This window comes from Oryx dammah, unplaced genomic scaffold (genome assembly GCF_014754425.2).
Source record: "Oryx dammah isolate SB20612 unplaced genomic scaffold, SCBI_Odam_1.1 HiC_scaffold_5, whole genome shotgun sequence".
In the NCBI taxonomy this organism is placed as follows: domain Eukaryota; kingdom Metazoa; phylum Chordata; class Mammalia; order Artiodactyla; family Bovidae; genus Oryx; species Oryx dammah.
The window spans coordinates 72,408,778-72,435,224 of record NW_024070189.1 but is presented as its reverse complement, the minus strand read 5'-3'; the positions used below and the strand labels follow the sequence as shown (position 1 = coordinate 72,435,224).

The window sequence follows — 26,447 nt, the reverse complement described above, 5'->3', positions numbered from 1 at the left end:
ACATAGGGACCGAGCTCGGGGCTGGCGTCCGGAGTCCTCAGTGGCTGCTCAGCATTGCCACTTCGCTGCACTACATTTGCCAAAATGATCTCACTTCTCAGGGCCTCAGTTTCCTCAACAGCAAAACAAAGCAGGTATCTGTTCCTATCTCTGGAGCAGATGTTTGAGGGCAGCAATATTACAAAAGTCGAGAAGCACGGAGATGGTAGGGAGCTAGGGTGTGACGTGGGTAAACATGGTTGGGATGGAGGCAGCTTTCTGAGATCAAGGGAGTCTGCCACAGTCTTTTCTGCGTCGATTGCCAAGATCATGCTTGTAACTGCGGAGCCCTAACGAGTCACGAGACTGTATCTGAAACAGCCAAGAAAAAGTGCACTAAATACACTGCCTCAAGCATTGGTGGGGTGGGGAGAGCCTTGGTAGAAAGGAAGAAAATGATCATAACAAAGACTTTATTACCTGAAAGACCAGACTTGCCTTCTCTCCTCCAAAGTATCATAGGTTTACAACCAACCTTTATTTTTCTTAAAAAAGATTTTTCTAAAAGGACTTCTGAATTCACAGCTGTTTTCCTGCTCCTTTGTGACAGTGGTTTCAGATCTAAAATAGGACACTTATTAAACACAGTCGATATTTATTACTGCACTCCACTGAATGCCATCATCCTTCTCCAAAATGTGTTGAAGTTCAGTCTGTGCCACTTCCCTTTCCCCTGACACGGGAGCTTTTATGTCTCTGTTAATGGCTGAGAAGAGGAGGAGAAAAAGATCAGATGCTTTACTTGAAGGCTAGAGCTGTTTTTCTCATGTGCATAAAACTTGTACCTTCACGCAACATCGCCCAGCAGGTGGCCAACATGGCCTGTGAAGACTGGGTACAGTAGACATTTCAACCAGACCAGCAGGTCCCAGTCGTCCCTACCTCCATGTGGGAGGGGCTCTTCATGGCCATCCCTGTCATGCTGCAGCCCTTGGAAGAGGGAGGCCCAGGCCAGGGAAGGACACCTGCTGTTTAAACACTCTTTGATTCTTGAACTGTCCCCTTGGTACAGGAATAACCTTCAATCTCCAGCATTCAGCAAACTGGATTTTCTGCACTGACAGCCACTCCCCACCTTTTCTCTGAGCAGAGGTTCCCTACTTGGACTTGAAGAGTGTCCAAATCTATTTATCCTCTCAGCTCCTGAAACAGGCAGCTTTGTTTTCACCCTTCATCACAGACAATGTTCTCCATGATGTATTTATTTTAAAACATCACTCCTGAGGGGGCTGCCAGCAGGCAAGTGGTTCTACTTAACACAGAGGTGTCACGAGCTCATCTATACCTCCTAAAACTATGGTCGAGAAGCATTTGAATCTTTCTACCACCTTCAGCCTGCAATCACCAGGCCATAAAGTAGAATGAGCCTTTGCATGCCTACACCTTTGCAAGTGACTGTGTATTCCTTTTATAGAATTTTTTTTTTTATTACTGAAGCCATTAGGGACTTTCAGCCACTCTGTCCACCTAAGCACAGATGTATCAACCTATATCCAACTGTGATCATTAAGTGCAGTTTCCATTTATGCCAGCCTCTCTCTCTTTCCAACCTTCCATCTGTTCCCCTTTCCTTGACATGCAAGAAGGACGTCCACTTTGGCATCACATAGCCCTGGCTCAACCCAGGTGGTGCTAATGGTAAAGAATGCAAGAAGATGCAAGAGACACAGTTTTGATCCCTGGGTGGGGGAGATCCCCTGGAGGACGAAATGGCAGCCCACTCCAGTATTCTTGCCTGAAAAGTCCCACAGACAGAGGAGCCTGGCAGGCTATAGTCCATGGGGTCACAAAGAGTCGGACATGACTCAGCCACTATGCATGAACCCTGGCTTGGTTTCCTGGCTTTCCCCTTTTACTGATGGGCTGTAAATATTGACTGGACATGTTACTTATCCTTTGTGAGCCTCAGTTTCCTTGTCTGCACAATGGAGAGGATATGGCCTGTCTCTCTGGCTTGCTGTGATATTTAAATAAAATAACATACATATGTGTCACACATAGAAGGTGCTCAATAAGCATTCACTTCCACCCCACCCTTCACCAGTGTCCACACCAATGTTTTCCTTTGCACTTGTGAGAGTGTTGTGATCACATTTTTTAAATCACACAACGTGAGCTGTGCCATGTGAGACAGACTCTCCTTCCAGAGAGGAAGCTTAGGGGCTGGAAGGAGGATGGGAGGGATGGAGGGAAGGAGAAAGAGGAGAGAACTGCTTCTCCCACTGAAGACATAGAACTCCAGCTGTTAATCTGGGAATTCAAAGAATCCCAAGAAAAGCTGTTAAAAGGCAATTTTTAGTATCTCAACTGAAGAAATGAGCAGATGTTTGTGGAGAGGTACCAGTTTTTATGTGTGTTCCCTCACAATCTTGAGAAGCGATTTTAGCCACTTTCGTGATGAGAAATCCAAAGCTCAGAGATCTTCAGCATCTCTCCAGAGGTCCTACTTCATGAGTGGAGCAAAGGCATTCAAGTCCTGTGTTCCTGCCCTCTGCTCCCACTGCCTCCCTATATTATTAGCCATCATTTCATTTCAAGGAAAAGCCTTACGCCAGCTTCACTTCAGATTTTTTCAAGATAGTGATGTTGTAAAGCCAAAGATGAAGAGGGCAGAAAGCTGAGCAATAAACATGAAAATGTCATCCTTAGAGTAAAACCTGACTAGACTCCAAATGTGACTCAGTAGTAACAACAGCGAGCTCCTCAACCAGGTCAGAACTAGCTATGGGCCTCGAACTTTGTCCTGATGTTGACAGTAGGCAGCGTCACAGTTCTTTTGCCCCAGCGTGAGGAACTTTCCACAGTTGGTGTGTTGTCTACTGCAGTCCTCAGTGAGCAAAGCTGAAGAGAACCTGTTCCATTCCTCCCGTTTGCCACATACAGAACCAGTGACACAATATGGCCCCTTGAGTTTCCAAACCATATGCAATTTAGGGGCAACCAGGAAAGGATACTGGCTTCCCTGGTAACTCAGCTGGTAAAGAATCCGCCTGCAATGCAGGAGACCCCAGTGCAATTCCTGGCTCGGGAAGATCCCCTGGAGGAGGGAAAGGCTACCCACTCCAGTATTCTGGCCTGGAGAATTCCATGGACTCTATAGTCCATGGGGTCGCAAAGAGTTGGACATGACTGAGTGACTTTCACTTTCAGGAAAGAATACAGAAAAAACCCAGCCCTATTCTCTTTGGAAAGAGCATCTGCTAGGTGCATGCAGTTTGTTCTGTTCCCACCTCTGTGGTCATCTCAGAGCGGGGCTAACACAATCGCCCCCAGAGCCCAGCTGCACCTCCCGCTGCCTGGAGCCTCAGTGCCCACTCTGCCTGGACTCCTACCTCCCAGCCCAGCCCCACACCTCCACAAGGGGTCCGTGGCCTTGCAGCATCCCAGTTCAGGGTCACCGCATGTACTGTCCTCCCAAATCACCATCACGTACTGGCAGAATCACCTACAACTGTAATTGCTCTAGTCTCAGAGCTCAGAGCAGTTTTGATAGGCCATTATATTTTATATCCCTTCACTGTACAGGTGAGGAAGGTAGGAGTCAGCGTGGCTATGAGATTTACCCAGTGTCACACCTTCCATCTATTGATGGCGTGAACTAATGATTACCTTTTAAACTTCCTATGACATTAGTAGAAAATGCGCTTTTTAAAAGAAATGTTAGCAAATGCTTTTCCTCACAGGAAAAATAAAGGGCTACTACCATCATTTCCTCTTTATTTCTAGGCTACACTTGAGTTATCATCAAGAGCATTTTGCATTTGCATGTTTCCAGATAAATTATTTTCTCATATTACCACTTACTATTAAAATGTTCACTGGGTACCAACATTCTGGAAGAATGGTTGTAACAAATCAGATGCAAGCTGTATCCATACAGCCAAGTCCAAGTACAATGATGCTACAGCTGAACACATAGATAGTACGTGGAACAGCCCACTTGGGTCTTTAAAAACAGCAATGTCCATTGACTTGCATGTATCAGCAATAACTGGGGTTTCTATTTACACCCCAACCCTTGTCATACAGAAGTCATTGTGTCAGTAAAAGCATTAAGTGAAGGGGATGTCACAAGAACCAGAAATGGTTATGAAGTCAAAGAATGAGATCACAAATGGTCACATCTTCCTTCTCATTAATCAGGTTAATTTCACAAGTGCTACATGACCGAGTGCCACAAGTGCCATGATAAGCCCACCCAGCCAGAGAATTGCTCACACTTTGCCCAATACAAGTTCCAATCCTCTACCCACTACTCCCCAGATCCTGCCCCAGAAAATTCTACTTGGGCTCACAAACTTGTAAGATTTGGACAAACTGACTCACAGAGAAGAAAAACACTAAATTAGTTGCCAACATTTAGAAAAAAAAAAAAAAAGGAGATTTAACATAACAACTTTAGATTTCTGGCTTCTTAAGGAAAAGGAAAAATCAGAGAGCTGGATTTGTGGGCCAACACTGCACCAGGCCAGCACTCCGGAGCTGCGTGGCTGCTGTCCACAGGAGAGGGGCCAACCCTCCCCCAGTGGAAACATTCCCACCATTGTCTTAAGAATGTCTTTTATATCCATTAACTTTGTCTGCCTATTCTTAAGGCAGTTTTCCAGTGAATTTTGTGGGTTAGAAAAGTGCTGGGATATCATGTTTTAGGGATGGTATATTTTACAGGGGTCATTTCTCTTCTGGCTAAGAATAATGGAAGGCTGAGATGATGTAGATGGAAAATTCAAGCATAATAAGCTTATTTTTGAAGTAAATGTTTTTGTTTAGAACCCTCATATTGATAGTCTTCCCAGGAGCTAATATTCTGGGTAGCTGATCAAGTCTAAGTCATTTTCAGCCTATACAAGCACAGTCACAGAGAGGGACATTGACAAGAGTCTACAGATGCCTATAAATATGCTATATGTTGTTGTTTAGTTGCTCAGCTGTGTCCGACTCTTTGCAACCCCATGGACTGTAGCCCCCCAGGCTCCTCTGTCCATGGGATCTCCCAGGAAGGCATACCGGAGTGGGTTGCCATTTCCTTCTCCAGGGGATCTTCCTGACTCAGGGATCAAACCCGTGTCTCCTGCTCTACCACTGTGCCACCTGGGAAGCCCCATGCTACACTTTACAGAGTTTCCAGATCACTTAACCCCATAGCAACAGCTCAGCTAGCTCAAGCTGTTGAAAAGCAGTAGAAAGTTCTTATTTGTTTTTATTCTCCTGGGCTAGTACAAATCTGTGTGCTGTGGTCTTAGCAGGGAGACTCAGCCCGTGTTCAGCAGGATAGAAAATGACAATGTGATTGAATTGGGATCTCTCCACAAAGTCATTGTTTCAACAGGAAAATATATTGTCTACTTATTTACAAGGGTTAGAGCCCAAAGTTGTGTATGAAGGGAATGATACATCAAAACCTCAGCTGAAGAAAATTATAAAGCATTCACGTGGACTAGACAAGATTAACCAGGACTGCCAGAACACTTTCACCCATATGATGTACATGTTGAAAACCAGATGATATGATGAGAGGAAGACACATAAAACAGATATTTTTCCTGGTATAGAGCCCTGCTGTAAACCTGGAGATATTTAAATAACCCATCTCAACCATGATTGGGGCAAGGTGTAAGGATTGAAAAAAAAAAGAAAAAGCCATTGGATTGTATAAGAGATTTCCTCTTCATGTGTTGCTCTTCCTGCCAGCATCTGGGTTTGAGAGTGTTGCATCAATCCATGCAATTGTTAAGATGGAAAAAATTAAAATTGGGAGATAGATTAAAATAGCGGGACTTCGTCTCATTAGCTGGAGGACATCTGTACAAAGATGGATGTAATTGTGGGAGGATACAGACTCCTTTGTCATGTCAAGAAAAGTTACTCTTTAAAAGGATACAGATATTCTTAAAGATTTCTAAAGGAATGAGAATCGGTTGTTGAGTCTCCATTATTCTTCCGCGGTGTGCTGCAAACTCTCAGAGGTGAAGGCTTCTGTACAATACTATGATATTGCTCTTGAGCCCTTGGTAAAAGTTGCCACTTCCTCTTACCCGAATATTTTCTGATTGGGGTCTGCTTTATGTTTTACTTACTCCTGTGATTGATTTCTCCTCCTTAATGTTATACTGAACAGAAGCCCTGGCAAGACAAATCAGGGCATCTCAGAGCTTCCCTTTGGGTTTAGATTCTCCAGAATAGGAAGAACTGGCAAATGAATGAATGGCTAGAGCAGTGCTTTTCACCTGTCTGTAAATACACATTTGCATCTCTGGGTAATGGACTGCCCTGTGAACAAGTAATTATTTAAAGTTTAATTTTAACCTACACATCAGAAATGGAGATATGGGATGGCTTAGGCTTTTCTCTCAACCTCTCTCCCTCTTTGATTTTCAAGGTAAGGCAAATTAATTAATGTGCACTTTTCGATTGAACAAATGATTAAGACCCAGCTGTGTCTGTGAAATTATCAGTTGTGATGCAACACTTGGGGCTTGTTAATGCTTTTTTTGGGTATGAAGAAGAGACACACAGGTATCGAATATTAAGTGTGTTCCAGAAAGTGTCAGTTAGCAGTTTGTTTGCCAAATTAACTTTCAAAGACATGTAAGTTGCTAAGTTTGACTTTATTACACCTAAATCTTAAATGATTGATGGACTACTGTGAAATAACTTTGTTCAAAAAAGACAATCTTTGGCAGACTACTTCAAAGACGTTACGAAGATAAAAAGATATCCCCATTTTACATTAATTTCCCTGATAGATCAACAGTTATTTGAAATATGCTTGAGAATTATGCAATATGTTCTGTCTTATGACTTTTCCTTTCGCTGTATCCAGCAGTCCCACATGGGACTGTTGCTGCTTCTAATGATTTAGATTTTTTTTCTACACATAAAGAGCATCTTTAAGAAAATGCAGATGGGTAGAACCGTATATCTAGCATTTTTATTCACTACCATTTCACCGCATGGCAGCATCTGACACTAAGATATACAAAGATAGGGTTTTTCAAAGTCAACAATACTATTCAGGATGTGGATTCAGATGCTGCCTGTAACATTCTCCACAGAGTCGGAAAGGATCCATTTCTTTCTTTTTAAACATAGACTGTGTGATTTTATTTATGTCTAAGGTCACTACAGAATTACTGTAGAATTACATAACCAGGAGTGAAAAATCTCAACTAAGGGGTCAAATGAGTAATGGAAGTCACTGAACTGGGCCAGTACAGGTGTTGGGGGTCAGGTGGGGTGGTGGTGTTTGTGGCTGAAAGCATAATGCTTGAAGGAAACTGTCATTTAGGTCAGTATGTCAGATATTCTGATTTTTCTAAAGAAGGGTAGAAACCTTCTAATTTTTCAATATTGGGGAACTATTTCAAAATTCTGAAAGATCCTGGGCTGGCCACACAAAACATGTCTGGGGATGGCATGCTGCTCTCAACCTGCTGAGAAGAAAAACAAAAAATGTGTTTACATTAAAAGGGAGAAAAAAAGCATTCTCAATTATCCACAGTTTTTCAGAACGTCATTTCGTGATTGTGAAATAGTCACACATAATGGCCTCACGATGGCTCAGGGCAAAAGAACCAAGACTCTGAGTCACTGATTTGGAAGAGGGCTCCTATGCATGAGGGAGGGGGGTGCAACGGGTGATAAGACACAGGTTCCTGCTGCAAAATACCATCACGGGTGTATCCACAATGAGAAAGATAGAACACAGAGACCCCTTTCTCTAAAAGTTATCTTCAAGGCCATTTGATTTTATGGAGTGGAATAAAACTGACTTGCAAAAAAATAAAAGGAAAGAATAAAACTCCCTTCTTTGCTCTTTGGCAGGGTGAAGTAGAGAAGTAAAGTCTCCCCGCTGAACTACTATGAGGTCAGAAGCCTTGCTGCTATATTTCACACTGCTACACTGTGCTGGGGCTGCTTTCCCAGAAGATTCTGAGCCAATCAGTATTTCGCATGGCAACTGTAAGTATCCACCTCTCTCTCACTCTCTCCCTCTGTGGGCACTTGTACCTGTGTCAACCGGCAAAGCTCACACATTAAACATTTCATAGAGGAGAACTGTTAAGTCGCTTAAACTGTGTGGATGGCATGCATGTGGCGTGCTAAGTCGCTTCAGTCGTGTCCAACTCTTTGCGACCCCATGGACTGTAGCCCTCCAGGCTCCTCTGTCCATGGGATTCTCCAGGCAAGAACACTGGAGTGGGTCACCGTGCCCTCCTCCAGGGGATCTTCCCCACCCAGGGAGTGCCACCTGGGAAGGTGGATAATTCAAGTCTAGTCAAACTGGTGGGATGACTGTTCTGTGACTCCAATAAACAAGATTGCAGGGACACTCTTGTGTGAGGATTTGAAACATCCCTCAGTACCTCCAGTGAAGTCTCAGTTACTACAAGGAGGCTGTGATCACGCCTAGAAACCAGCGGTGGGAGAACATCACGGTCTTCTGGGTATTGCCAGGACTGCACATTTTCATAGGGTACCTAATACAGAGGCATTGTTACAAAAGAAAAGAAGACTGCGACAAAAATTAACTTCTGTTTAGACTCAGAAGTATATCATTGCAAGACGTAAAGTGCTTCTGAATTCCCAGGGGACCTAGTTTAACTGTTCATAACTTTCTTTTGATCTCTGCTTCAGTATCAAGGGTAGAAAGCACCATGATGAAAAGGTCAGTTGACTCCTCAAAAGAGGATAATTCTACCTGTGTGTGGAATGAAATGGACAATTAACTACTTTTTTTCCTTTTCTCCAAAAGATGAAACATTTTATCATAGTAAAGGGGAAAGCATTTTACCCAAATATCTACCTTCACAGTGGTTCTCCTCAAACACTGAATGAACCATTAAAAAGGTATTTGACAGTAATATTAGGATACTAACGCCGTCCACCCAGCTTTCTGCCAGACGGTCTAGGTTGTAAAAAGAAGTAATTTTACATGAGGGTGAGGTGGCAAGGCTTTACACCTCTAATTAAGAACAAAAGTTAGGGTATGACCAAGGACCAAACTATGTAGCTTGAAATCGTCATTCTTGAAGTGGTGTGTGTGCATGCCAAGTTGCCTCAGTCGTGTCCAGCTCTTTTGTGACCCCGTGGACTGTAGCCTACCAGGCTCCTCTGTTCATGGGGATTCTCCAGGCAAGAACGCTGGAGTGGCTTGCCATTTCCTTCCTCCACCTAACTCAAGGTACTAAACCTTAATAAGCGTTTATCTCCATTTGAGATAAGTATTCTATCTTCGGTGGCCCTGTGCAGAAGAGACCCCAGGAAAATAAATGAATAAATAAATAAGAAAGAGACCCCAAATATGCTGCTGAAAACCATACTTCAGTGGACACTCAAATCTTTGACAGGACAGAGACAGGAATTAATTGTTTTAGCAACTTCCTTGATGAATGGGTGGATAAAATTTCAGAGCAGTGGAAGGGAAAGTACAAGATAATCCCATACCAAGCATGGTTGTGAGTAAGGTATACTGATGCTCTAAGAGTGAGTCAGACTCAGAGGCTACAGGGGTTTAAGGTGTGTGGGTCAGAGCATTAATCTATGAATGGACTGAGTCATTACTTATATTCCTCTCACCCCCCAAAACAACTGCCTTTTAAATGTGACTCATCTTTCCCCACCCCCCACCCACCCTTAGTTTCTCTGAAGGACCGCCAGTGCTCTGGAGATCATAGGTTTAAAGGCAGAGAGATTTTTGAGGTAGAGGTATTTCCAAAGGTCAGGTATTATTACAAATTGCCTATTCTCCACTGAGGAGAACTGCAGAAAAGGAGAAATACGCTCGCTGACTCTGCAGGTCAGGGAAAATTCCAGATCACCCGACTGGCTACACTCAGTTTGACCCTGTCCTGTCAAAGTCCCCATTTCTGTGAGATTAGCCAATTGCTTAACTTGAGAGTGAACTTCCCACAGTTCCTAGAATGCCAGCCGACCTAGCGGAGCTGCCTTCAATAGTAGATTATTCCAGCTGGACGCCTGTGGAGACTGTATTTTCCTTCTGGCTCCTGGACGAGGGCTCTTGCCTCCAGACCACATTGCCTTTGCGGTGATTGATGGGAAGGCTGCTTTGAAATAGTTTTGTCCGGAGACAAGATCTTTGGCAGACTGCCCCTCAGGCTTAGCACTCTAAAGGAGATGAAAAGAAAACTGGGGAAGAAAAGAGCACCTTCATGTAAAGGGTTCACTGGCAAGTTTAACCCCCCCAGAAAGAGGGACAAGTCAGAAAGAGTGACACTCAGAAATCTAAGCCCAGGCTTATTAGCATCAGGAAATGAAACTGTAACTCAATTATCCTTAAAGAGCACTTTTCTATCACAACATTTCCTAAAATAACAGACCTGCGTGGAAATGGAAAACGGTGGCATGGTTGGACGTCAGTATGGTTTTGTTCGGCGGCCACCCACTTCCGCCCGCCCCGGCCCTGTCAGTTCTTGGCTTGATTTCCTCTTCCCTCTCTTGCCCCATGTCCTCTTTTCACAGATACAAAACAGTATCCGGTGTTTGTGGGTCACAAGCCAGGTCGGAACACCACGCAGAGGCACAGGCTGGACATCCAGATGATCGTGATCATGAACAGAACCCTCTACATTGCCGCCAGGTGAGCCCCCTTCCCCATGCTTGCCTTTGGCGCATCCAATGGTCCTAACACCTAAATGTCCACACTCTGCCTCATAGTAAATATCCTGACATTCCCAAAGAGAATGTTACTTCTCTTAAAGGCTACTTTCATTTATCAGGCAACCATTCTTTCAAGATTTCCTGTGTCCTTTTAACTTGATGGTGTGGATTTGGATAGAAATAATTGCATATTTTGGAGTTTAAACTCAAATAATCCACTGTTTATCTTGAACACTGTGTATATACATATATATGTATATACACACATACAGTATACACAGGTATTTACTCAAGCATAGGGTAAAGTGTTCTCTCCTTGATACTTGCTAAATTAAGTTGAATATGTCAACATGTATCAAATTAAGTTGAATGTGTGTGGGGGTGGGTGTATGTTAAACCTGTATTTTTGCAGATAATATATAGTATATATTATTACTTCAGCAGAATGGCAGCAGCCACCCAGTAGAAGTTTTTGATAGGAATCTAGTTCAGAAAATACTCATCCACTGGAGAAATGTTATTCAAACAGACCATGCTTTAAGGATAAATAGCCTGGCAAGAATAATACCCAGACAGGGTTCATACGGATTTAGGTTTTGTTTCAACTCTAAACTTACCTGGACCACAACTTCTCTGGCTATTCAGTGTCCTCTGTTAAATAAGACACTAGAGTAGAATTTCTTAATGGTGTCCCCTGGGATTCTAAAAGTACATGATCCACCACTGGGGACAGGGGTTGTGGCTTATTCAAAATATTTCTAAATAAACAGCAACAAGGAGCACTATCTTGTGGGGTCCACTGTGGTATAACCTGTCTAGACTGATAAATAGTTTTACACTGGGAAGGAGAAATAGAGATTATGTTTTTAGTACCTGTCTGGCTGTGCGCACAAGTAAAGTAAATAACAACAGTGCTGGTTCCTTCAAAACACTTAGATGTTCTGAAAATACAAGCTATACAATGTAAAGTTAAAAAAGAAAACCACTGGCTAGAGTAAAATATCCTATGAGTACCCTACATTTTGGTCCCAGGGAGCAATGCCAAAGCACTTTCTAAAAATTCTACTTCACAAACACTGAGTACATGCTTATTGTATGTGCTATATAAATTGCAAATATAGTTGTAAGTTCTTTATAAATGTTAATTCATTCCATCCTGGGGCCAAAAAAAGAGAAACCCCTTTGAGTTAGAGCTATTTTCATCCCCGTGTATACCAGGAGGAAACCAAGGTACACAAAGGTGGAATAACTGGGTTAGAATGACAGAGGCAGGACTTGAACTGGAATGGTCTTTCTCTTGAGTCTAGGTCACTACTCTCTGTGCTCTGCAGCCTACTGAGCCATAGAAGGCCTACTGGTACTGGTAATAACCTTCTAATAGCTTTTCCTCAAGAACAGTAGCCACTGTGGGTATTCATTAAAAACAATCCAATGAGTCCCCAGTAGCCACCTCTCTGGGAGAGTATTCAGTTCAGTTCAGTCGCTCAGTCGTGTCCAACTCTTTGCGACCCCATGAATTGCAGCACGCCAGGCCTCCCTGTCCATCACCAACTCCCAGAGTTCACCCAAACTCATGTCCATCGAGTCGGTGATGCCATCCAGCCATCTCATCCTCTGTCATCCCCTTTTCCTCCTGCCCCCAATCCCTCCCAGCATCAGGGTCTTTTCCAATGAGTCAACTCTTCGCATGAGGTGGCCAAAGTATTGGAGTTTCAGCTTTAGCATCAGTCCTTCCAATGAACACCCAAGACTGATCTCCTTTAGGATGGACTGGTTGGATCTCCTTGCAGTCCAAGGGACTCTCAAGAGTCTTCTCCATCACCACAGTTCAAAAGCATCAATTCTTCAGCACTCAGCTTTCTTCACAGTCCAACTCTCACATCCATACATGACCACTGGAAAGTATTAGCTCCCTCTTAAATACCATTTTCAGTTTCCTAAATATAACAGGGATGGAAGATTACATTTGTACCCAGTTAGCTAAAGGTTGGTCAAAACAAATGATTAAACATTATATCTGTGAGAAATAGGCTGACTCAAGACTCTTCTATGAATTGTTCACTTTGCAACCCAGTCTTTAGGGGGAGAAAAAACATAGCCGACTACCTGATGACTTTAACTTGGCTGTAAAACAGTCCAGGGGGCACCAGAGTTAGGAACAAGGTGCTGTGCAGACTTCAAGGTGACCAATATTACACCTTGTTAAAACCAAGACTGTTTCATCCTAACTCCTGACCCCAAGAAAAGGAGAAAGGGAAGAAGGAAAAAACAGAGAAACAGATTCACTTTTGTAATACTATAAGACAGACTCATCTTTGGTTAAAGGTCAAATCTTGACTTTGGTTAAAAGTCAAATCTGTAACAGCCTAGTATTGACATGTTGGTTTTCACTTTGTGCAGTCACTTCCCTGGAGTACGTACCCCTGGAAAAATTCCTAAATGATTTCTGTGGTTTGCATATTTAGGGCCTCTCCTCTCTCTTTAATTTCACATTTCCCAACAGAGCCCCAAGAGATCCACGTTCCCAGGCAGCCACTAACATGATTTAAAGTGAAATCCTTCCCCAGACTCAAGTCATGCCAACATAGTTCAGTGGTGCTCACTAGAGAGGGGAAGAGGAAGTCCTAGGATTGAGTCAGTTTGTGTTCAAGTAACTGAATTCAGTAAGAGCAGTGTACAAACCCGGGATGCACACACGGTGCTGGGGAAAAACCCCTGACCCTTGATATGTGGTTTAGCATAATGCATCGTTCTGTGTGTTGGGCAATGTGATCTCTTGGAGACTGAAAAATATTGCCACTGTCCAAGGGAGATTTCATTCATAGAATTTTGATTTTTAAAAGGGTCCCCAGTTCTTCTAGACAATGGGTGTCAGCTATCAGAAGCCATGTCCCCAGCCAGAACCCAGGGACTGAGTGAAGCTTGATAAGCAATGCCCCTTTTCAGTTCTGCTTTATTATTATCCATTTTGTAAATTCTTTTTTTGTTGTTTAATCTCTGAACTGCTAATTAACATAAACAGGCCATGCCAAAGGGGTGGGGGGAGTGACAAGCAAGAGCTTTCCGAGGAATTGCCAGTGCATATTATTCAGACATTAATTTACAGTTCATACGTTCAGCTCCTACTTAAAGTTTTGAGGAGAGGCAGGGCCAGAAAAAATCTCGAGTCATCTCAAAGCTGATACCAAAGTAATAGGCAATTCCACTCCAATAATGAACCTGACCCACAGCACCGCCAATAAAGTCAAACAAGCAATAAAGGAATGCCATAAAACTGCCTTGGAATTAAAGGGCAGAGCGGTTCTGGCACCCTACTGGAGTCTGAAGAACTTTCCAATTCAGCAATTTACAAAACAGGCTCCTCTCTCTCTCCCTCACCACTCTTACATACACACACATACACACACACACACACACACACACACACACTCACAAGGGCAAGGGAATTTTACAGGCCAACTGCCTTACCTCCTCCTTTTATTTTCATAGGAGAAAGCCTGTTTTTATTTCTGTTTTTCGCTGTTGTTCTTTCCCTAAAAGTAGTAGCAAACAGATTTCCAAAGAACTGGGGGGAAAAATCGAAGTAAATCCTGACAGCAGATAATTCCTTTCTTTTTTCTTTCTTCCCTTCTCCCCTTTCCCTTTCTTTTAAGTAATGAGGGGCCCTGAAAGTCTGCACGGGAGCCTTGAGGTCTTGCTTTAAAGCTGTGGGTAATTTTCCAGCCCCAGGACTTCCTGCATTTTAGAAAAAGTCAATGTTATTTCAAGGGAAAACGAGCTGTTTTGCTTTCCCTCACTAGCCCCCCATCTCCTCAGCTGAATGTAGCGCTTTTCTTTTCTTTCTTCTGAATTCCAGACAAAAACGCCCTTGTACTCAGCTCACACAGAAGGGGATGTTTAAATATAGCCCCACACCTGAGCTGCTCATTCTGTTTCTCCCCTTCCAAGGGGAGATTGGCAGCAAATCATAAAGACAACCAAGTTCTCAGCAAAACAGGAAGGTGAACAGAAGCAAGAAATATAAATTTTAGCTCAAGTACATCTTAACCTTAATTGACCATCACTGTGTGAAAAAGAGTGGCTTCTGGAAATAATTTTACCTTTATCGTCTTCCGTCTTGTCAATCAAATCATCAAAGGTAAAGCTGAAAATATGTTTTCGAAAAAGTGAAGAGATAGACATTAGCTTTTTGTTAGCTCTCTCGATGAACAACTCTAGCATGTTGAATGCCAAGTGAACGGGCATGAGAACTCATCTGTGTGCTAGTTTGGAAGCCTGTTTAACTTTCAGACATCTCCCACCCAAACTACAGACGTACATACAGATGTTACTGTTACAGGATGCGAGAGACTACTGGAAAGTTTTCATAAAAGGTGGCGAGTTCCCATGATTTCTCAGAAGGTGCTGAATGTGTTCCTGAAGCATCTCTTGGAAGCTGAACCCTCCCCTTCTTCTTGCCCTCAGATCTTGTTTTCAATAACATGGATGTGGATTTATCTGCCTTGAATGAGACATGGACTCACTCAGGAGAAAACGCACTGGCTTGACTCTTGCGTCTAACGTCTTAATTCTTCTTTGTTTATAGGGACCATATTTATACTGTTGATATAGACACCTCACACACAGAAGAAATTTATTGTAGCAAAGTAAGTAGTTTTAAAACCTTCTTTCAGAAATGAAGGATCTTAGGATGGTTCTTGAAGAGAGTATGTATTGTAAATGCATTGAATGAGTTTACTTGGCTTAGAATAATTGGGAACATTTTATGAAATTTTAATTTGGGGATGAGTTAGGGCTTAATATGAAATGGTTATGTACTTCATATTTTATTCATCAATTACGTGCACATAAACACATTGGAATTTTAGGTAATTCCTAAATTCATTGGATAAAATTTTGGATATTTGTCCAGGAAAAGATCAGCTTCCATACATAAACTTTTGTCCCACAAGTGTTTCACTGTTATGTTTTCATATCTTGCAATATTAAGTTTGACTTCACTGTTGTGGTTCAGGAATCTGATCATTATCCATTTCAGACAGATATAAAATATAACCAACGCTTTCTTATAACTCCACATGGAGGTATTTTAAGTTAATAAAGTCTGCCTCTGAAGTAGATGATCCCTTCAGCACATGAATTTATGTGAAGGAGTGTAACCTGAATTAAATCTTTGTCCACCTAAAGTGAATGTCCCCTTTATGTTTAAGAAAATGACTTCCATATTTTAAGGAAAAGGCCTGCTTTATGGAAACATTTATCAAGTGAAAGGAAAGGGCAAGGACATGTATTTTATCAAAATGAGCATAATTTAGCAAGTTAATGCAGATATTTTATGTGAAATTTCCACACTGTTGTTTATTCTTCTTTCCTTTCTCCTTCATCTTTTTCTCAAAGAGAAGAAGATAATTTTGTAGTGTAATGAATAGATAGGGGTTCAAAATTAAATGAACACTTTCATTTCTAATCTTTTGTTGTTATGGTGAATTAATCACGGAGAAAGGGTGTGGAAAGCTTTCAATAAATATATGTTCAGCTTCTAGTCTCCCCCAGGGAACTCTTACTTCTAAAATCAAATGCAACAACCTCTGGGCTCTAATTGATTTCTTTCTTGATCCCTGCAGAAACTGACATGGAAATCTAGACAGGCTGATGTAGACACATGCAGAATGAAGGGAAAACATAAGGTAGGCAATTTTCATTTCTTCTGCAGCTGCCACTTTGGGTTAAGTTCTTGACTGTTATCTCCAGCCGCAGACCGTGATGTGGAATGGCTCACGGTAGTCCCTCTTCCCCCAGTAATTGCTTCTTCCATCAACTTATTGAAGGCTTTAATTTGCAAAAAACAGTTTGCTTTTAATGTGATGAAACAGTATGACAGCTGCGAGGGCTGCATCATGAACTATTTAGGGGGCACCAGGGACTTTGGACCCCAAACTGGCTTGTGCTGAGTCTTCTGAGTACACTTGCTGGGAGCCCGCCTCGTGGTCCACAGCCCTCAGAAAGTCTGCAGGAGAGCCCGGAAAGGCTGCCGCAAACACAAGGGGTCTGTGCCTCCCGCCACAGAGGAGCATAAAAACACACTCCAGCGGCGGACCTCGTGTATCAAGGGACTCTGGAGCCTCTGATGTTAAAATTAATGTGACGGGGTGCTGCTATGTCCTGGCTTGCCTTCCTTTGGTGGCACAAACACACACCTCCTGTTCTTATTTACTGTTGAAAAGCAGTTGTTACTGTCAGCATCATCTTGGGGGTAAAAACACAAGGAGGAGCCAGGACTTTCCCAGGAGAACACCCCAGCCCCTTGCATTTTCACCTTGCTCTCAGCACATCATGGCCCACGGTTGAATGGGTTTCTACCCTGAACTGGACACCCAAAAGTTTGAACTGTTTTTCAGGATGAGTGTCACAACTTTATTAAAGTTCTGCTGAAGAAAAATGATGATACTTTATTCGTCTGTGGAACTAATGCCTTCAACCCTTCCTGCAGAAACTATAAGGTAAATGATGTTTTGTCTGTTGGAACCACACAGCCTGGAGGTATTTCATAATTTACTGTGATTGTGCCCGCAGTCACCTAAGAGGGTTAATTCAACACCACCTGGGTTCTTCTTGCTTGTTCCACTTAATGTAGTGCTCCACATGACTGATCCTGAGCAGGCTTCTAAGCTTCCTGTTTGTTCAGGATTGACTGACATGGCTTTAAAGAGCCGACCCAGCAAAGTATGTTTCTGTTGAGACCCTATTCTCTATTGTTCAGAATGTCAGCCAGTGTACCCCATAGACCATGTGGGTTTCCTCTCTCTCCCTTTCTCCTTTTCCCTCCCATCCCACCATCTCCTCTCTGAGCACAAAAACACACTTATACTGTGAACAATTTCTATTTTAAAAGGGATCTCAAAAGCATGCCATTGGAAACTGTAGACATTCCTCTAGGTAAGATTTTCAAGAACAAAGGAATTTAATTCCATTCAGAACTTGGCTTACTTGACCATGGTCTGACTTATCTTGGCTTTCATGCGAAGGCGAAAAAGATTAACCCTTGCAGCATTAATAAATCAAGTTAGTTCATCTGATAATGGTATCGCTGCAGGAGTGGAAGTAAAAATGACCTGAGGTCTTGACCCCACATCTTTACCTTTCCTTGTCCCTCTTCCGGCAGTAGCCTCTTGTTCAGCAAATACATGACTAGGAATTGACACTGTAAAGACAGATAGGAGGTGTCCATTCTTAGTGAAGCCAGACACTAAGAAAACTCAGGGAGAAGAAAACTTCAGTCCATGGGTTTTCTGCCATGGTGGCGTAATACAGAGCATGATGGAAGCATCACAGAAAAGTGCTTACTTCAGCCTGAGACGAGGAGTCAGGGAAAGCTTCCAGAAGGAGGTGGACAACCCCTCTCTTTGAGTGCTCCCTCCTGTTGTCGGGATATATAGAACGTGAACACCCCAGCCCAGGAGAAACCCGAGCATCTGTGATTGCCCAGAACCTGACATAGTGTCTCCAAACAGGTGTTCAGTTCATTTTTTGTGGGGTAAACAGTGAATGAGATAATGCCTAACCTCAGTCTTAAAGAAGAAGTAACCAAATGAAGGGAGCGGGGCATTCCAGGTAGGGGAACAGCATGAACAAAGGCACGGAGTAAGAAACTGTCTACTGAGCTTGAGAAACTTCATTTGGTGCCAAAGTGTTGGACCTTGAAGTGACAAGTGACAATCAACAAGAGTCTGCAGAGGTAGGTGGCCCCAGGGATGAAGGGAAGAGAAGAGATTCAGGAAATACTGAGGTAGCCAAAACCAGGAGGATTTATGTTGTTGTTGTACGGCAGAAACCAACACAGCACTGTAAGGCAATTATCCTCCTATTTAAAAAAAGAAAAGAAAAGGATTTACTAATTAATAAGAAGCACAGGATAAAGAGAGAGAGAGTTAAGAACTACTGTGAGACCGTCTCCTGGTTGGGTGGATGGGGCAGCCATCAATGTGGACAGGGAGGACAGAAGAGCCGTGGGGTGGTGAGAACATGGGGGGGTTCCATTTTGCATATGCTGAGTATGCCTGGCACCACGGATGGCAATGCCTACAGGACATGAATGGAGATCTCCAACAAAAAGATGGATGGCTCAGCCTTGATTTAGGGAGAGACACGGGGATGTCTAGATTTGGGTTTCACCAGCATAAAGTAAAACCTTAGGGATGAGAAAAGAAATGATGGGCTGCTATCAGGACCAGAGGGCTCAACAGCCTGAGCTGGACAGTTTTAAAAGACTTTGCCTTAGCACAGACAGAGGGAGAATCTATTTTACCCTCATGTTCATCTTCCACGTATGTTTGGAAATGGGCACCAGCAGGACCAGCATTAGGGTGAGGCAAGGGAGGCACTCCAATCAGGAGCAACATGCGAGGGCACACCAAAAACAATTCAGTAATGGGGCTTCCCGGGCGGCAGTGGTGAGAAATCTGCCTTGCAATGCAAGAGACATGGGCTCAGTCCCTGGTGCGGGAAGATCCCACACGCTACAGAGCAACTGTGTACAACTGCTGAGGCCATGAGCCGCAACGAGAAGCCACTGCAACTAGAGACTACCCCCTCCCACTGGCTCTTAGTAAATGGAGAAAGCCCACTTGCAGCAACTAGGACCCACCAGAGCCAATAAATAAGTAAATGATTTTTTTAATAAAATTTAGTAATCAAGATACATGATATTTCCAATGTGGTATTTTTATAAGTCTAAACTAATGCCCAAAATGTGAAAGTGTTAGTCACTCAGTTGTGTCTGACTCTTTGCAACTTCATAGACTGTAGCCCACCAGGCTCTTCTGTCCATGGAATTCTCCAGGCAAGAATACTGGAGTAGGCAGCCATTCCCTTCTCCAGCAGATCTTCCCAACCCAGGGATCGAACCCAGGTCTCCTGCTTTGCAAGCAGATTCTTTAGCATCTGAGCCACCAGGGAAGCAGAGGATGAGATGGTTGGATGGCATCACCGACTCAATGAACAATGGCAAACTCCAGGAGATGGTGAAAGACAGGGAAGCCTAGCATTCTGCAGTCCATGGGGTCACAAAGTTGGACACGACTTTACAACAATGCAAAAAAATACTATCACTAGATATTAAAATTTCACATAATGACAGGAGCTCATTCAGGTGCTAAGAGGCAGCCCGTCAAGTCAAACATTCATCCAGTAACGGTATACTGGAGCTCTGACTTTAATTCTGCCACTTAATATTCCATCCCTGTGTGTCATTGTTTAGGACTCATTAAGATGAATGCTTTGAACAAATCCAAACGAATTCCCTAGCTGGAGACCTATCTCCTATGACAAATTACAGGTTTCCTTGGCACTGTGTTACCCAGCCTGCAAGGGATCCAGCTCCTTCTTCCCGCACGTGTTCCATTCCCCAGGGTGCTCCACCTCTAAGAGGTGCCTTCACCTGCCCCTTGTTCTAGCCACACCTGCTGAGACATGTTCCAGGACCCCAGGGCCTCTCAGGAACAACACACAGGATATGCCTAGCATGGAGAATGGCAGTGAGAGCTCTTGGCATTGCTCAGAAGTGTTTTCAGACTCTCCGGGCAGCCTGGGACTTTCCCGAGGACATGGGACATAATGTATTTGGCTTCAGAGAAAATGGACAGCCTATCTCATAAGTGCTTTTTAATCACCAGATCAGGACCAAAGGGTCAAAGCAAAAACAATAGCCAGTCTTCCACTGAAAGACCCAAATCACAGAGTTCAGAAGCATCAAGGGAAACTGCTTTGAAGCAGGAAGGTGACAAAATTTTGGTCTCTGCTTCTGCACCGTGCCCTGACTTCCACAAGTTTTATAACAGAAGTAAGCTGAATATATTAGAGAGATTAGAGCCCCAAATAAGATTATCCGGGGAAGAATTCTGAAGGCTGTCCATTATAAATCTACAACTATACTCCATACCTTTTCCCTCCTGTTTTCTAAACCTCTTGAACTTCTGCACAAGTCAGGCTGGTTCTTAGTATAATTATCTCTACCCCACGGTGATTTAATTTCCCAGGGGCTGTTGTTAAGTCTGAGATTTGATGACTGCTACAAGGATTAGTTCTTACTTCAGGGAAAAAGGATTTCACCATGGCATTGTCTTGTCTCTGGACTTTCCAAGTTCACAAACCAATACATTAATTCCTCATTGCTTCCCATCCGTGACTAGCTATAGCTGTGGCCACTTTTTTAGAAGTAGGTACATTTAAAACAATATATCCCCCTCGTATATTATTGTTTCCCCATGGGCAGGATTACAGCCTGCAACTGCTTGGGAAAACAGCATTTCTGTTGCATCACTGTATAGCGGGTATCGCTCTGAATACTTGTCACAGACTGCAAAGTCTGTCACAGTTCAACAGGAAGCTCTTCTTGGGATAAAATATTAGGAAAAGACTTTCATAAAAATGTGCCGGGGAAGAGTACATTTGCTTTAAAGGGTGTCTAACTTGAACATCTTTCTCCTAAAAATGTATTTCTAACACAACTCCTTTATGTGATTCTCAGCCACAGTTTAAACAAGCATTATGGCTTTGATGGAGGAGATCTCAAAGTGGTTGCACATAGAAAAGGCCTGTCCTATCCTTGAAAAGTTTCTGTGGGTTGAGGGCAAAGGGCACAAATGATTGGACTATACTAGCGACTGCTCAGTAAGGATCTCACTCTTTCCTCCTGGGCAGCAACTCCAGGCACCTTGATTCAAGCACTTCGACTTCAATGCTAAAGAGCATTTCACAGACCCTTCCTCAGTGCTGTCTTGGGTTTGTCTTCTTTCCGTTTTCATATATGGAGTCAAACCATGCCACTGCCAGATGATAAAACAAAAACCATAAAGAAGACTGAAATACAGAGGAGTCAGAACATTAGTACTGTGGAAGATATCACTGTTTGGTCTCTGTGATGCTGAGATTTAAATGCTAGGAAGCTCTCATGGTGTGGGAAGGGAGCGTGGGAGGACCCCTGAATTATTGGTCTAGATGGGCCAAGCACTGACGGTTGGCTGATCAACAGAGGGTCATTTCCTGCTCACATCACAGTCAAGTGTGGGTCAGTCAGTGAGTTTCTATTCTGAGAGGTTATTCAGAAAGCCAGCTCTGTCCTGCTTATATGTCTGCCGTCTCTTGCGATCTCCTAGGATCTTGGAATTCTCCACTGGATCCTCTCTAGGATCCAGTGAAGAAGATGGAAAGAGAGGGAAGAATGTGGAAAGACAGCAAGAGTGGAGGATCTGGGGGAGGTTTTCAGGGGCAAGACCTAGAGGTGGGGCAGAGCCTTATACTCACACCCCATTGGCCAGAGCTCAGTCATGTGATCACACCTGACTGCAAGGGAGGACGGGAAATATAGTTTAGTGTGATACGGAGGAAAGGGAAATGAATTTGTTGAACAGCTAGTAAGGCTTTGCCTCACCTGCAAATGCCTATGAGCCAGGCAGGTAACTTGTAAGAGTGAAGCAAGCAGGATGTCAATACAATCTATGGGTAAAGGGGTCTTGGTGCTCGAGACTATATGCCGATCTGAAGAAAATGGCAGGGGTGGCCATTACTCAACTACAGCTTGCCCCACTTGGCTAAGAAGGGCCTGAATTGACCTACCCACATGTTCAAAAGATGTAAGAAATCCAAGTTTTCATATGCAACCCGCCTTTTTAAAAGAGAGTCAGTTTTCCTTTTTCTTTTTCTAAACATACTCAGATGACCAAACAGGCAGGCTCGTAATAACCTCTAGGGTACAGGAACAAGCCTGGGTTGGGCAGGAGGAGATGGGAGTCAAGCGGCAACCACACTGCTCATATCTGGGGCCCATGGGAGCCTCTCAGCTTCTGGGCTGCTCTTTCTCATCTGCATAATCTGAGGATCAGACATGTTTCTGAAGTAGGTGCAAAGGTCACCTGAGCTCTGCTTGCATCCGTGTTTTTGTTCATGCTTGCTGATGCCATACTATTCTCGCAGGTAACCTGAGAAAAGAATTCCAGAGTCTTCTCCTAGAATTTAACCCACAAAGGCAAGACTCCTCTGGCAAAACAGAACAAAAACTGAGGTCATTCTCTGTAGAGTTCATGACTTAGCAGACAATTCTAGGGGATGGGGGAATATGTTTTCCTGGTGAATACCTCAGAAATCCCTTTTCCAAGGAGAAAGATGCTTATTTCTCTAGCATTCCAGGAGGACGTGGGAATCTCTTTATTGTCATGGTTCTGAGTCAAGCAGACATGACTGATTCTTCTGACTCTGCTAGCTATAGAATCTTGGTCAAGTGACTTAATCTCTCTCAACGTCAGCTTCCCCATCTGAAACCAAAAGACTTAACCTTAGAGGGTATTTGAGTATTATTTGCACCAGCCATATAAATTGCTCAAAAAATTTAGTGCTCTGTAAATATTAGTTGCTGTTATTATCTGTCAGTTGTTGTTCCTAATTTAGTCCTATTATTTCATTTAGATGGATACTTTGGAACCTGTGGGTGATGAATTTAGCGGAATGGCCAGATGCCCTTATGATGCCAAGCATGCCAATATTGCACTGTTTGCAGGTAAATGACCTGATTTCCTGATTTCTCCTCATTGCCTTTGTTTTCGTGGGCTCAGCCTGTGGCCCTGGAGGATTTGCAGAGTCACAGTTGTACTTTGATTCTCTGGTGACTACTGTAACTAAGAATGCCTTTTCCATTGGAAATCATATGGAAATTGTACTTTTGCTTTTTTGTTGTTGTTCAGTCACTCAGTCGTGTCCGACTCTTTGTGAACCTATGGACTGCAACACACCAGGCTTCCCTGTCCTTCACTATCTCCTGGAGTTTGCTCAAACTCATGTCCATTGAGTCAGTGATGCCATCCAACCATTTCATCCTCTGTCATCCCCTTTTCCTCCTGCCTTCAATCTTTCCCAGCATCAAGGTCATATCCAATGAGTTGGCTCTTCACATCAAGTGGGAAAGTATTGGAGCTTCAGCTTGAGCATCAGTCCTTCCAATGAATATTCAGGGTAGATTCCTTTAGGATTGACTCGTTTGATCTCCTTGCTTTTTTTTTTTTTTCCTCTCCTCGCTTCTTAAGACAAGTCTTTGCCATGGTTACCCACGCTTCTCTGCTTTCAGAAAGAGTAACAACTTTGCACTGAACATGCGGCATACTGGTTAGGGCATGTCTGGGCTGAAGTAACAGAAAATCCCACCTCTAACCCGCAGTGTGAACTGAGTATTTAAGGTGGGGTAGACTTTGGGGTTGCTTTGATTCAACAACTCATTCATCTCATCCAGGACATAGGTCCTTTTCATTTCTCTGCTCAGTTTTCTTTCTCTGAGGGAGACTGGCTGTTCTCACAGTCACAGGATGGCTGTTGGGTCTCAGTTAGGGCTAGATGTCCTTTTGTCTGGGCTTCTCACGTGGAACTAGTGGTAAAGAACTCACATGCCAATGCAGGACACTTAAGAGATGTGGGTTTGATCCCTGGGTTTTGAAGATTCCCCTGGAGGAGGGCATGGCAGCTGACTCCAGAATTCTAGCCTGGAGAACCCCCTGGACAGAGGAGCCTGGCAGGCTACAGTCCGTACGATTGCATAGAGTCGGACGTGACTGAAGCAAGTTGGCACGTACACACATCCCCTTGTCTACATATAGAAGGGAGAAGGAAAGAGACGAAAGGAAGCTTCTGTAAGCTCTCTCAGTTACCAGCACATCTTCTCAAATATCATGACCTCATGAGCTTACATGCCTGTCTCTGATAGAACTGTAGTGGCCGAAGGGACGATGCTGATGATCAAAGGGTGACCAACACTCCCCATTGCTACTCGTTCCTTCCATTGCAAAGGATATGGACTAAAAGCAAATAAGCCATGACTTTCAGATGGGGGGTTTTGTATATGTGTGGGAGTGTTTTATTGATAATTAGAAATTTATTTAGGAATTCATTGCCAGCTGTGCTCATTGAGGTGGGTGTAGGGAGAAGTATTGGTATAGGAGCTCCTCCAAAGGTAGAGCATTCCTACCAAGCAGCCTTGTAAGAAACACAAAGTCAGGTAAACCTATTTGTAAGCATGGGTAGGGGCAAGGCCACCAGAAAGAGTGCTTGAGGATTATATTCTTAAGTGCCTAACTTCTACTGCAGCACTTTTCTGACATGTGGAACCTGCATTAGGAATAGAGTAATGGAGGTTGTGGACTGCAGTGGAGAATGTAAATTTAATAAGAAAAAAGAGGCAGCCCAAGGTAGAAAGGGGAGAATGAGCAGAGTGCTTTCCGAGGCCACCAACCTTCCAAGAGCAAGCACCATGAAACCATCTTGTGGCTGCCACTCCTCCTCCCCAGAAGGTGTATCTGAATCCATGTTCACTGAAATGCTTGAAAGCTCTTAAAACTTCCACCACTATAAACAGAGGATACTTGTTGCCCCTGAACAGTTGTCATATTACCAAGAGTGACAAAATAGTACTCTATTTTACGAGTAAAAGTTCTGGCAAGATATCCAGTTTAAAATGTAAGACAAAGAGTATGGAGGAGTGTTCAACAGCAGTAACCACATACACACACACACACACACACACACACACAGCTCACACACAAACCCCACTGTCCTCTCCTCCTCAGGTATATCCATATGACCCGGAACTATGATTCTATAAGAAAAACTGTGATTTTTGCAAACGCTTATGTATCAATAGAAAGGTTTGCCATCTGCAGCCAAAATCAAACCCAGAAGGTCAACACGTACAGATACATGACTGCCAGTAATGTAGATATGAAGACAGCTCTACCTGAAACTGAGCAAATACCAGTTAAGACCAAAGAAAGTGAAAGAGAAAGAAAGTGAAGTCGCTCAGTGGTGTCTGACTCTTTGCGATCCCATGGACTGTAGTCTACCAGGCTTCTCTGTCCATGGGCTTTTCCAGGCAAGAGTACTGGAGTGGGGTGCCATTGCCTTCTCCAGGGGATCTTCCTGACCCAGGGATTGAACCCAGGTTTCCGGCATTGCAGGCAGACGCTTTACCCTCTGAGCCACCAGGGACCAAAAGTAGACCTCAAAGACTGCTTTGGTATGTTTATTTAAAACAGAACCATATGCTTATCCCACGAGGGCTAGAGCTTAAAGAGAACTGTGATGTATATAAGCCACTTCTGAAGATGCTCTGGAAACCACAATTAATGAAGACAGGTAAACCATTAAAGCTGAGCCAAGGAAGCTATTTTTTATATTGAATATAATTATTGTTTCCATTTCATCTACACAGATTTTACTATTCCAGAACAGCCCATTTGATTATCTGTGTAAAGAACGCTTCCTAATCCAAGAAAAGAACCACAAATTTTAAGGATTCGTCTTTAATCATCTTGTCTCTCTTTTGCCTTGGATGTATCCTCAAGCAGAAATCCCAAAGAGCATGAATTCTTAAAGAAAAGTCCAGTTTGAACTCAGCATCATCCCTTCCTCCTCTTTATTTTGGCTTTTTGTATATCAGAATGTTCTCAGTTTGAGACTTTGGAAATACTGAAACAAGTATCTCTTAAATGGAAAGCTAGATCAGTAGAACTTAGTGGCTCTCCTGATTGAGGTAAAGAGGAGCAGAGACTCAAAAAGGATACATATACCAATCTTCTTTTTTTTTCTTTTTTTTAATCGGAGTATGATTACATGCAGCAATTTTAGTCAGCTCTTTTTTGCTTACAAATCTTTCTTCAACGTCCCTCACTTGCTTAGGCTGCAGACTTTCTTACTTCTGCTTGTACTTAAATTTTTCTGGTGATAACAATCAGCCTCTATCTTTCCCGGGGCTC

At 43.2% G+C, this 26,447-nt stretch overlaps 1 protein-coding gene across 4 annotated transcripts in view; it reads left to right on the top strand.

Moving 5' to 3' along the window:
- SEMA6A (semaphorin 6A) overlaps positions 1-26,447 on the top strand; it is a 130,167-nt gene that overhangs the window by 56,654 nt on the left and 47,066 nt on the right. For 2 of the 4 annotated variants that reach the window (XM_040240515.1, XM_040240514.1), the window contains exons 2-7: positions 7,864-8,001; positions 10,522-10,639; positions 15,245-15,305; positions 16,284-16,346; positions 17,058-17,159; positions 23,119-23,209. In XM_040240515.1, the coding sequence (XP_040096449.1) occupies positions 7,902-8,001; positions 10,522-10,639; positions 15,245-15,305; positions 16,284-16,346; positions 17,058-17,159; positions 23,119-23,209 (535 nt within the window). In that variant the 5' untranslated portion in view covers positions 7,864-7,901. Of the gene's footprint in view, positions 1-5,171; positions 8,002-10,521; positions 10,640-15,244; positions 15,310-16,283; positions 16,347-17,057; positions 17,160-23,118; positions 23,210-26,447 lie in introns of those variants that run through there. The other 2 variants (XM_040240517.1, XM_040240516.1) reach the window with 2 other exon arrangements.